The 12,979-nt window shown below is 42.1% G+C and overlaps 1 protein-coding gene across 1 annotated transcript in view; it reads left to right on the top strand.

Annotated features, from left to right (window-relative positions):
• The first annotated feature begins 1,099 nt into the window (after positions 1–1,099).
• Positions 1,100–12,979, top strand: part of MKX (mohawk homeobox) — a 62,985-nt gene continuing 51,105 nt past the window's right edge. Inside the window, exons 1-4 of the mRNA XM_012474204.3 lie at positions 1,100–1,369; positions 3,078–3,237; positions 9,293–9,446; positions 9,888–10,223. Coding sequence (XP_012329627.1) covers positions 1,182–1,369; positions 3,078–3,237; positions 9,293–9,446; positions 9,888–10,223 — 838 coding nt within the window. The 5' untranslated portion in view covers positions 1,100–1,181. The remainder of the gene's footprint in view (positions 1,370–3,077; positions 3,238–9,292; positions 9,447–9,887; positions 10,224–12,979) is intronic.

Genomic DNA, 12,979 nt, shown 5'->3' on the forward strand with positions numbered 1-12,979 from the left:
CCGCTTGGAGGAAACGGGAGCTGTCCCGAGGCGGGGAGATGGGGCGGGCGAGGGCGGCCGAGCGCCTTGGGGCGGTAAATCCGCGGCTCCGCGGCCGAGCCTACCAGCGCCTGACGCCCGCGCGCGGCGGGCAAAGGCTCCCGGCCTCCGCGACCCCAAAGGTGAGCTGCGGGCTCTCCCCGACGGTGGCAGCCGCGGGCCAGGACGTGCGCCGACCGAGCTGTCTCCCGCCTTGGGCTTCAGACATCTTTACACCCTCTGAAAGGGTCCCTCGAGACCCCAGAGAGGGGCGGGTGTCGAGGGGCTCTGATCCCTCGGCTGACACCCGCACTACGGAAGAGAATGGCACTGATTGAGGGCTCTGGGGACCCAGGTCCTGGCGCCTTGGACCTTCGGACCATGCAGGTCCCGGGGCGAGTTGGAGGGTGATAGGAAGATTCGGGGAGAAAAGAGGGTGAAGTGGTGCTTTCGTCCTGACACCACTCAACTGCTCCCGGTCCTTAAACTCACCCTCATCCCGGGGAACCTTAGCTGAAAGAAGATGCGGGGTTTTCAACAAACCATCCAGGATCTGGAAAATCCCCTAAATCCTTGTATGGCCGGGGACTCATGAACTGGGCCTTGCGGATGTGGTTGTCACATTATCCCAAATATTCCCTTCCATCCAACCCCTCCTGACGCCCCAGAGGCTTTAGTCTTCGGCTGTGAATTGAAGAACCACGCGCGGCCTCACGCCTGTCGCGCTCTGCAGTCCGGAGTATGCGTCTCCCAGACTCAAACTGAAACCCGGAGGCTCGTTTGGGAATTTGTTTCCTTTGCCTCTGCGGGTAAATGATTCCCGGTTGAAGTTCTGAGGAGTTAGGGGATAGGGGGATCGATCGCCCAGGCAAGGAAGAGGGCAGGTACCTGTCCAGGGAGCCTGCAGGGGCGGGGCGTGTAGCCAACTGGGGAGAGCCGTAGGGTCGCCTGCCAGTTGCGGCGGCGCCGCTCCTCCCCTCCGCTCCGCAGCCCGGCGACCCGTCCAAGTTCAAGGCCCGGGACCCGCCGGAGTCTGAGCACTCTCAGCCAGTAAGTAACGAGATGCACCTTCCTCTCCTAGAAGCTGAGCCCCGCTGCGGAGCTCCCGGCGGCCCAGCCCCGAGGCTCTGCGGCCGCGCCGCACGTCCCCGCCACCTGGCAGCATGAACACCATCGTCTTCAACAAGCTCAGCGGTGCGGTGCTGTTTGAGGACGGAGGCGCCCCAGAGCGGGAGCGGGACGGCCGGCCCTACGGCGGTGTCCTGGACTGTCCTCACGCCCGCCCCGAGGTGGGCATTCCCGACGGCCCGCCCCTCAAGGACAACCTCGGCCTGAGACACCGGAGGACCGGGTAGGCGAACGCCCTGGGGACCCTGCCCGCCTGCGGCCCGGAGGGGTGGGGACGGTGAGCGGGGCTGGGGTCCCGGGGCAAAGCGGGCCGGGGCGAGGGGGGGGGAAGGGCCCGGAGTTCCCTGGGAGCGCAGGTCTGCCCCTCCAGGGCTCGCGCGTTCTTCTGTTAAGGGGCTCCTATCTCAAAACATGAGGGATCAATTCGTCGGGGCAGCTCCAAAGAGCTCGGTGGAGACTGAGGGCACCGGGAGCTGCCCCTTGGCCCTCCGCTGCCTGGACCTCGGAATTGGAGGTTATTTGCTCCTTTCCGGACTGCGGGTGCCTGCGCGAGGCTGAGGGCGAGGAAAAAGGACTGAGCTGGGTGCCAAAAAACAGGCGAAGCCGATCGGTCGGGGAGTCCTGGCTCAGGGTCCGCAGACTTCTCTTCAGTCATCCCTCGCCAGGGCCCCAGGCTCGCCGGGCCTTGCTCAAGGTGTCGGGAAGGTCGCCTCCCGGCAGGGAGTCCCGGGCGCGCGCGCAGCTCGGCTGGGCCCGCGGCGAACCCGGAGTGGGAGGCCCCGGGCCTCCAGGGCCGGCTTTGGGTTTAGCGGGGTGAGCGGGATGCTGTGGGGCGGCAGCTTCCGGGCGGGCCGGCTGCTCCGACTGCCGCTGAGTGGAGGGCAGGGTATGCCCGGCCCGATCCCGGCGGCTCCCCGGGCGCCCAGCCGGGGAGGGGCAGCCGTCCTGGCCGCCTCCACCTGAACGATTGCATCAGCTGCTTGTTCTGCGGCGTCGCTGCTTAGTAAAAGAGAGATCGGCTTCGTCAAAATGTTACTACCAGTCGCTTCGGGTGGAATTGCATTTCAAAGTGTTTAAAGAGGCAGAAGCCCAGGAGGCTCCGGCGCAGGCGCGCTAGCCTCGGGGAGCGGCTGGGCGAGCTGGCAGCCACGCGCGACACCTCCCGGACCCGTGCGGGAGCGCAGCGCCGCAGGCCAGGCTCCAGGCTCCAGGCTCCAGGCTGCTTCTGCCTCCTCCCCCTTTGAATATGCTTTTCCTGAGATCTTTTTACTTTACCTGTTGGGACAGAGCTTGCCGTACTTTTAACCCTATCTTAGTTGGGAAACGGCCCGACAGTGGTTTTTGGTTCTGCAGCCTTCCTCCACAAACCACCACCTCCGTTGAAAAGTTTCCCCCTTTCCCTAAAAGATCAAAGGAAATAGCTCAAAGAGAGCCGGGGCGGCAGTGCTCCTTTGCTTTATTTCCTCTGTCCAGTGGGCGACCTTTCTCCTAACCACAAGCGACGGGAAGCCTCTGGGAGCAGACCAGAGATCCCCAGGGAAGCTTCGAGAGCCAGCAGCCTGCCCTGCTGGGCCTGCCAGGCCAGGGCCACTCGAGGGCGCGGTGCCAACGGGCGAGGGAAGGGTAGCAGTTCGCCCCGCTGCCCAGATCCGCGATTGGAATAGCAGTTTTCTTCAAATCACTTGAACTTCGTCTCCTAAACCTCTAAACTTGGGGTATTGGGTTCAAGGTATCCCCCTGTTCAAGATAAACCCAGCGAAATGATCTCCCCATCCAGAAACTGTGGCTCCCATCTCCTGCCTCTCCCAACCTCTGGGCTCGCGCAGAGCAGGGGCGCATGGCAGGACTACGCGGTTTAGGGTGCGGGGCCTGGACATGGAACTCCCAGACCGCACCGGTCACCAGTGCCTCCTCCTCTCCCCACGTCCCAGGGCCCGGCAGAATGGCGGGAAGGTGAGGCACAAGCGGCAGGCCTTGCAAGACATGGCGCGGCCTCTCAAGCAGTGGCTTTACAAGCACCGTGACAACCCGTACCCCACCAAGACCGAGAAGATACTCTTGGCCCTCGGCTCGCAGATGACGCTAGTGCAGGTAATCAGGACCCATCAAGCCCCTGATCCGTTTCTGGGCAAGGGGCTGAGTAACGAGCACTCTTAGGGTTTGCGTGGCTCTCCACGTGACGCTTCTACCGGGACAGGGATGGAGCTGAGCCGTGGGAGTTTCTGAATTACTTCTCACCCTCCTCAGTTCAGGGTGCACGAGGGAATGCAGGATGCGCTGTCAGGGAGGGAAGTGAAAAGTCAACTGCAGACTTATGAGAAGGTAACTGGAAATCTGTGTTCAGGAGCCACATATAGATGAACCCAGATGATACCATCTGCCGTGATTTTCAAGGTTAGTGAGAGTCAGAATCACCTGGAGGGCTTAAAACACAAATCGCTGGGCCCCACCATTCAGATTCAGCAGGTCTGGGGTGAGGCCGATCCTTGGCATCTCTTACAGGGCTGCAGGTGTGGCTGAAGCTGAGGCTAGAGAGGAGGCCCACTTTGAGAAACATGCGGTGTGATATTAAGGCCCGGTATTAAAGCTCAGGTACAGAGTACCTTTCAAAATTACTATTACTGACAGCTAGGACTAGAGTATAGAAAGGCAACAAACGATGTTTGGATCAACAATCCCCACCAACACACTTAAAAAAAAAAAAATAAGAAGCATCCTAAGCATTAGCTGCAATCCACAGCATTTTGCTCCTGGTGCTTTTTTCTGCTAGACTTAAGGAGAGGAGGCAGATTTCAGATGGATGGGTTACTTTGCCAAGTGTAGAGAAATGGTGCAAAATTTGTGTGTTCTCTACTGAACAGCGTTACTTTACATTTGATTCGCTTTTCAAAACTGAATCTTACTAAGTTCACAAAACCACGATGATGTAGGCGGTTACCATCAGCACTTTACACTTGATAGAAGCAAGGCTTGGGGCAGTTGTGTCAGTAAAAGACAGAGATAGGCCTGGAACTAAAATAATTCCAGATCATATGCTCTTCCCATCATGTCGCCGTTTTTTAAAATAAATATGATGGCTTGAACTTTTCTACATGCAAACAGGCAAATTTATTCAGAAAGGAGGAGGAGGCGCTATATCAGGTGAGAAATTTTGCACATTACAACAGCATTACCTGATTGTGAAAATGTGTTTTATTAAATTTACAGTAAGTGGGAAGTCCAAAAAGAAAAAAGGAACTACTTGATAAAATAAAAATTGCTTTCCAGAGTATTTAAAATTTCCCTTTAGGAATTACTGGAAAGTTTGACAAGGCATGAAGGTTGACTTACAGTCAGGCTATCAATACTAGAATATGTAATTTCTGCTTATTTTTAGAATATAACCCTTTGCAAAAACATCTGTTTTCTTTCATATTATCAGGCAATGGCATTAATAGTGATTTGCTGCAGCAGTGGAGGGGAAAATTAATTTAGTGTTCTTGGCTTAATATCTGTTTAACATATTTCTATGAATCTTTTAGTGATTTACCAAAGCAGTATCAAAATAAATCATTCCAGTCAGAAAAACTTGACTTATGAAAATAAATAACCCATATTAAATTTTCAGTTTAAACAAGTATGTTATTTATTTTTTAAATATATTAATTTATAGAGTTATTTGAATATTTCACAGTGATGTCAGCAATGAAATACTAGGTTATTTTGGTTGAATACAGAGCTTTATGTTTACTAGTGGCTATTCTTTCATATAGAAAGCAAAAAACATTTATGACATGTTTTAGAACATTTTAAATATGAAATAGCATTTTTCATTAGGAGAAGCATTTAAACTTTCTTATGTAGTAGTTTTGTTGAGCTGCAGTACAAGTAGTTATAATTTTTAATAATTTGTCACCTGTAATGATAGTTCAAATACAAACAACGTGCTTTTTGCATGTAGGTCTTGGCAAGGCTATTACATTTTTAAAATATACCTTCCATAAAATTTTTATTCAAAGCACTTTTTTTCTCTTACACTAGTACTCAGAAAATAAAAATGCACAAAAATATGTAATTTTAAGTGGTTTAAAATAATTTTTATAATAATAAATGACAACTGTGAAATGATTTTAGATTTTATTATTAATGAAGTTGGTTTCTGAAAATTTAAGTGATAAATGGAAAAAACTAAATTGTACAGAATTACCAGTGGACCTTATATATAATCCTATGGCTGACCATTGTTCAAATGCTATAGAAATACACTGTGTACTCTCAAAATAGAAACAGCTTTATTGTGGAATAACATAAAATGATATGTGATTGGGATTTGTATTATTGAAGGATATGGAACTTACCCAGGAATAATGAGTAGATGTTAATGCTTCCACTTCTAATAATGAAGGTCTTATATTCCTGCGATATGTCCATGGACAATTTGTTAAAACTGCTATGTTGCAAGATTCTGTCTCCTCTGTTGACATAACTCTGTCTTTGCTTGGTATTGAGTGTGTCTGCCGAGATATATATGCTGTTATTAACTATAAGGCTTATAACAACTGTTAAATATTCAACAAAATCTCAGATCAGTCCTTATTTATTATTCTAAGTGTTATACTACATGGTGTGGAAATAAAGTGCTCAATATTTCAGTTGAATAGCTCAGAAGTTTGTTAATTCAGTGTGTTCAAAGGACAGATGCCAGTTTATCCCTTTGGGGATACTATAACAATTGCTTTGTCAACATGATGAAAGTAAACCCCTCTGTTAGAGTAGGATGAATATTATTTAGTTTTCCCTCCCAGCTTCTAGATGTTTGGCCCTCTAATCTTTCACTATAAAATATGGGAGAGAGACAGATATAAATTATAATTATATAAATATAAAGTATAAATTATATAAATTAGACATATCTGTCTATCTATCTATCTATCTCCCATGTTTTATAGTGAAAACTTAGAGGCCAAATGTCTATATATATTTATATGGCATTCAGTTTGACATTAAAATTCTGTTCCAGAACCTATCCTTGGTAAAGAGGCCTGTTTCATGTAAAATACAATTTGAAAGAATATGAATGACCCCGAAAGAATCCATAGTAGATTAAAAGTAGAAAATTTGAACTGATGCTTTTTACCTTCAGTGAAACAGATGGGATTTGCATTAATTCATCCAGAAAAAAATGCGAAGCAAGTATATGCAAATTTGTTAACCAACTGTTTGTTGTTTGCAAATACACATTAAAAACCTTGGCGTGTCTAGTTGTTAGGTTGTGTTGTACTGAGAAAACAAAACCAACAAATAAAAAAATCCAGCGGAATACATATATTAGCAGACTGGGTGGTGGTCAATTTGTGAAATCAGTTTTGAAAGTCTATTAGACATCAGCAAACCTTTCTGGAAAGTCACCTAATATGTAACTATTATAATATGGTTTTAAAAAAAGCTATGAGTATATAAAACATAAAAGAGGTATGATTCCTATATATGAAAAGTTAGTTAATCCGCATGACATTTAAGTGTTCCCACATTTTTGTCTCTTAGAAGGATAGTGTATTACTTTTTTAAAGTTAGAAGGCCATTGCATTTTCATTATAAGAAGAGTTTCATAAGAATTGGATTTTATACTGTACTATGTGTGGCTGCTGTGTGAAGGCTTAAGGTTAGTCGAGATTTAAGGTTAGTCTGCATTATATGCTGTTTAGTAAAGAAAGTTATAAAAATGTTTTGGAATTGAATTCTAGTAAATATGAATGATCTAGGGGAAGTTGCAGGCTGTACTCTGTGTGTGAAAGGAGCAAAGAAGGACATAAACACACTTGCTGGAGACAGTACTGATCGACAGAGGGAGGTTCGTACCCACTATGAAGGGAATTAAGCCGTCTTAATTTTTAGAGCTAGCAAGGATATTAGGAACCATCAAATCCGTTTCAGAGATGAAGGATTCAACCTTCAGAGAAGTTGAATTACTTACCCAAATTCACACAGCATGTTTTTGGCAAATTCAGAACAGGAAGCCAGGTCCTTTTCCATTGTGTGGTGATTATGGGATAACAGGACATTTATGAAGATTTGAAGAAGTGAAGTGATTAAATCAAAATGGCACATCAAGTCTTGAATTTGATGATGGTTGCTAAGATCCATTTAAGAGAACAGAATGGAAGAGAGGGAAGTTAGAAAGAGAAATGTTTTCAAATTCCCAGTTAGTAGGTATGGTTGGATAAAGGAGTTGGATGAAGATTCTGGCAGTGAGTTGAAGAATCCCAGAAAAGTTTGAGAAATGTCATGAAGAAAGATCAGGTTCCTTGTGGTTCCACAGCTAATGTTCACTGGTGTGTCCCAGTTAATCATGTGTACTTCTTTTCTGCTAGTCCTTCTAGGAGTGCGGAAGACAAAGCTTATTCGTTCCTAGCACTTAACACTGTGGCTGAAGTACAATAGCCACTCAATAATTTTGTTGTCTGTCTGTAGAAAATGGGAAGGACTGAGAATTTGGGCTCAGACTGAATCATAGTAATAGTAACATAGCTTAGCAGGGAAAAGTGCTGATAAAGACTGACTTCTGAAATGCCATGGCGAGATAATATGTCATTGCATATACATTTGAAAGGATAACTATCATCGCTTCAGGTACAAAGAAGATAATTGACTAGATTGGATATTAAATACATATGGGAAACCCGCCATGTGTTACCCATGAGGATAGAGAGATAAAGTATAATTTGTTTTAAGTAGAATAATAAGGACTTGAGTAATGCACAAAAAATGTGTATTTATAGTATAAATCTGAAAAAAAAAGTAGAAATTTCCAGTGCAAGCATTGCCACACAAACCATTATAGTAATCTGGCCTTTCTTCAAAGCCTAGCTTAAATTCCTCAGTTTGGTCATGTTCTGGACCAAACTGGCAGAAAGACTTAATTCTCTTCCCATGTTTCATTCTTTTAAAGGCAAGTATTGGCCTTTTGGGTCTCTAAAATTCTATGCACTGATGATAGCCTGATATTTTAGAAGAAACCTCGTGTATCATTTTAGCACTTAGGAATCCAGTAGCATCTTTAAATAAAAGGATGAAAGTAGATGATAGCCTGATATTTTAGAAGAAACCTCGTGTATCATTTTAGCACTTAGGAATCCAGTAGCATCTTTAAATAAAAGGATGAAAGTAGCTTTTCTTTGTCTTGGAATGTTTTTCTTTGCCTTCACCGATTTGCCTAAGAAACACTTGACTTTCGGCTTAACGTGAGGTGTTCTTTGGTTTATTTTTCCCCGCTTTGCCAATGGCTCTACCTCTGTGTGTTTTGCTAGCTCCTCTTTTGGAAGCAGAGGTCAGTCCTAACTTTTGCTTCTCTAATGGTTTCCAAAGCTTGGTCCTTGACCCTGCTTTCATTCTCTCTATTCTTGCAAATTTGACTGTCACCTCTGTGCCTTTCCTCTTTAATTTGGTCATTCCTTCCCTTCAATCTCAGATACCATTTCTATTTTCTTATCAGACATCTCACCAGTATTGGCGCCTCAAACTAGACATTGCCCAAGCCAAACACATCATTTTATCCTCAAAAAATTATATTTCTTTCCCAAAATGGCACTACCCTTCTCTTGGTTACACAGGTTTGATGACCCAAGGCCATCTTTAACTCTTCCCTCTTCCTCAGCCCCTACAATTTCTCTGGAATTTCACTTCTATTTGCTCCTGTGTCCTCTTCATTGGGAATACACTTCCCTTCCCTTTTGACCTGACCTATTCTGGACTTTCTTCAAAGCCTCACTTAAATTCCTCAAAGGGCTGGAGACACATATGAAAGTAACCCCTCTTTCCTTTGGACTCCTGTATTGTTTTAATGTCTTGTATGCCATTTATCACATTCTTTCTTATATTAGTTATTTGTGTACTCTCCAACTTCTCTTAGTGGACTTCTAAAATTTTTTGATGGCAAGGCCTCTTCATTTTTCTTATTCCACAAATGCACTAAGTGCTCAGTGTGCGTAGTAAGTGCTTAACATGTTTGTTGAATGAATGAATGAATGAATGGATATGAATATCCAGTATTCTTATGTCCTGAGAATATTTAATGATCAGAGGTGCTGAGAGAGGCTTAGCTCCTTTATGAGAAAATAATTGCACCATGGATAATGTTTTTACGTTTTGTTAATTGATACCGTTTTAGGTGTCAAATTGGTTTGCTAATGCAAGACGTCGGCTTAAGAATACTGTTCGACAGCCAGATTTAAGCTGGGCTTTGAGAATAAAGTTATACAACAAGTATGTTCAAGGCAATGCTGAGCGGCTTAGCGTAAGCAGTGATGACTCATGTTCTGAAGGTTTGTTAATATTTTTATTTTTCTTTCTTTGCTTTTCCTCTATAGCAAGTTCACCATAATTGATATTTTTAAGGTTTCTCCCAAAAAATATGATGGTGCCATAATGGTTCTTTTTTATTGCATAAAATAACTTCATTTTTACAATACTATAAATGGCCAAAAGAATGATGGCCATTTCCTCTTGTTTATAGATATACCATGTGTCAGAATAACATATTCAGTGAAATTCATTAAAATTAAAATACCGTAAGTGAGAAATTACATAAATATTTGCTTTCTTGTGCCTAAAAATTAACATTGAATATTAAAGATGGTTTTATATACTTTAAATATATTTCCTTTGTATATTTTTAAAGATTAAATATAACAGTTGGGTGGTTTAAATATAACAGTGGGGAAAGTTTGTATATCGTCCTACTTAGTGATATTGTTCTGCTTTAGATGGAGAAAATCCTCCAAGAAACCACATGAACGAAGGGGGCTATAATACCCCAGTTCACCATCCCGTGATTAAAAGTGAGAGCTCGGTCATCAAAACAGGAGTGAGGCCAGAGTCACGGGCCAGCGAGGACTACGTGGCACCCCCCAAATACAAGAGCAGCTTGTTGAACCGTTACCTTAATGACTCTTTGAGGCATGTCATGGCCACGAACACTACCATGATGGGAAAAACAAGGCAAAGAAACCACTCGGGATCTTTTAGCTCCAATGAATTTGAGGAAGAATTGGTGTCTCCATCGTCATCAGAAACCGAAGGCAACTTTGTCTATCGCACAGGTAAGCCCATGCTTTCTGTATTAATTCCTGTGATACATGTTTAAACCACAATTAAAACTGCATCAGAGGGGTTTAACAGGTATAAAGCCATCAGATTTTTCATGTATTGCTCGTAATTCAGTTTTAAAGCTTTTGTTTTGCTTTTAATTGCCGGTGGAGTAGATTATGGTCTTTGTTAGTAGATTATGGTCTTATTGAGAAATTTTCAGTTTTAATTATAAAGACAAGAAGTTTCACTTTTTAATATTTTTTAACTTTTTAATACTTTCATTTTATTTTTACACAAAAGTTAACTCAAGATGGAAGAATTTCCATTCTTAATGATAATTTTAATCTTCATGATAACTATGTTTAGGAGAGGTAAATACTGGCTTTTATGAATAATTTATAATAAAGGATAGTGCCGGATTATGGCCAGTCCAGCAAATACTTCGTATTTCATCTTTTCTGTTAAATGCCTTGATTACTAAATAGTGATGGTAAATGAAAACATATTAATAGGGGTGCCAAGCTTTTGTGAAAGAAAGGTATATGTCTGTTTCCATTGCTCTGGAAATTTTACTCTCATTCCTGAAAAGCGATAGCAGGGCTGAAAAATAGCTTTTAAAATTTTACTTTCCTTCCAGAAATAAAGAATAGATTCCTACCTGTCCCAAACTTTCAGATGGAGTAGCACATTTGGTAAAAATTTCTATCTTGATTTCAGTTCCCAGAGAGGTTTGCTCTTAAGAAGTGTGTGAGGCGACTTTGGAACCAGGGATATGCATGACCTCCATCTGGTGTAGACAGAGTCTGGATCCTGAAAATGCCAGGAAATGAGATTTAGAATATTAGAGCTGGAAATAACCTCAGAAAACATTTAGACCAGGCACATTACATCACAGATAAGAAAACCCAGACCAAGAACACATAGTAGGCACTCTCCTTCAGATCTCTGAGTCTGTACAAGAGAGAGGAAGAACATTACTGCTATAATCACTATTATTATCCCTACTACTACCAATCACATATTGAGTAATTATGGTATGCTAGGCCCTATGACAAAAACTATACACATTTTACTACATATTTTCTTCATAATATCAAGAAGTTTGGTCCGTGAACAGTAAGACTTATATTAAGAAATCTCAAGTTGCTCTGTTAATGTACCCTTTAGATCATTTACCTAGAAATCTGATTTTCAAACATCTGCAAATATATATGCGACAATCGTCTGTGAAAATTCAGAGAAAATAGCAATACATTTCTAAAGACTTAAATCAACTTCATTTTCTCTTTGTATCACCAACTCCAACAATAAAAACAAACTCCAAACACTCAGAAATACAGAAATAGTCTTGTAAATAATAACTGGGTCTAGGAAGAAGTCAAAATAAAAGGCTATTTAGCCAATAATGAAAATGCAGCTGGGCATGTGGCTCACACCTGTAATCCCAACACTTTAGGAGTGGAGGGAAGAGGATTACTTGAACCTGGGAGTTCGAGACAAGCCTGGGCAACATAGTGAGACCCTCATCTCTACAAAAACAATTTTTTTAAATCACCCATGCATGGTGATGCATGCCTGTAGTCCCAGCTACTTGGGAGGCTGAGGTGGGAGGACTGCTTGAGGCCAGGAGATTGAGTCTGCAGTGAGCTGTGTTTGTGCCACTGCACACCAGCCTGGGCAAGAGAGGAAGCTCCTGTTGCAAAGGAAAAGAAAAGAAAATGAAGAAACTATGTATTAATATCAAACTATTGTGACCACAGCAGAACTTGAAAGTAATTCAGAGCTTTATGAATGTCCATTTTTAGAGAAAGGATAAGAAATCACATTGTTCAAATACAGATAATTGAAAAAAGTAATAAAAATAAAACAAAAAAGTTAAATAGAAAGCTGAAAAATAAATAAGAGTTCACTGTTTTAAAACAATAATAAACTAAACAAGCAAAAATCTGCACAAATTAAATTGAAAATTACAAAGGAAGGAAACAGCAATCAATAAATAGTTATTAAACAGAAATGTTTTAAAAAATTATGATGAAGTACTCTGCACAATTGTTTGGCAATATACTATATGTAAATATGTATTTAAATAGATTGGCATTCTCCACACATATTAAATTATAAGTTCATAAACAAGAAAAGTTTTAAATGACCAATAATTCAGAAAAAACTAATTTTAGTCAATTCAATTCCCAGAACACATGACTTAATACAGCCATTTTTTTTCAGACTTTGAAAAATTAATGTTCTTGTTTTACACATTTTTCTGGAACACATGAAAATCTCAATTTAAAAAAAAATGTAAATGTTATCCTAATCCCAAACCAGATCAAAACTGCATAGAAGTCAAAACTCTTTATTTATAATACTGATACTATGAAAATACCTGAGAAATATTTATAATGTAATATTAATTGAAAAATAATTCAAAATTGTGGAAACACTGAGTAGCTATGACAGTACAGAGGTACATAGACAAACACAAAAAACGACAAATACATTAATTTTAATGAGACAGAGTAACTGGTTATTGGTAATTTTTTATTTAAGAATGTTTTTCTTATAAAAATTTTAACATTGCCTAGTAAAAAATATAGGTTAGATGCCTATGCAAGTTGCCCAGTGTGGTGAGTCTTCTGAAAATGCATGCTCTTTTCAAAAGTGACAAATTATAAAGCCAGAATGAATAGCATGCCTGTATAGTTGATTCTTTTCAAAGTCAAATATCTCGGTGGCTTATTTTTATTAAAGCATTCCAAAGGCACTTGGT

This window comes from Aotus nancymaae, unplaced genomic scaffold (assembly GCF_030222135.1).
Source record: "Aotus nancymaae isolate 86718 unplaced genomic scaffold, 86718_ANA_hifiasm-v0.15.2.pri h1tg000077l, whole genome shotgun sequence".
Classification (NCBI taxonomy): domain Eukaryota; kingdom Metazoa; phylum Chordata; class Mammalia; order Primates; family Aotidae; genus Aotus; species Aotus nancymaae.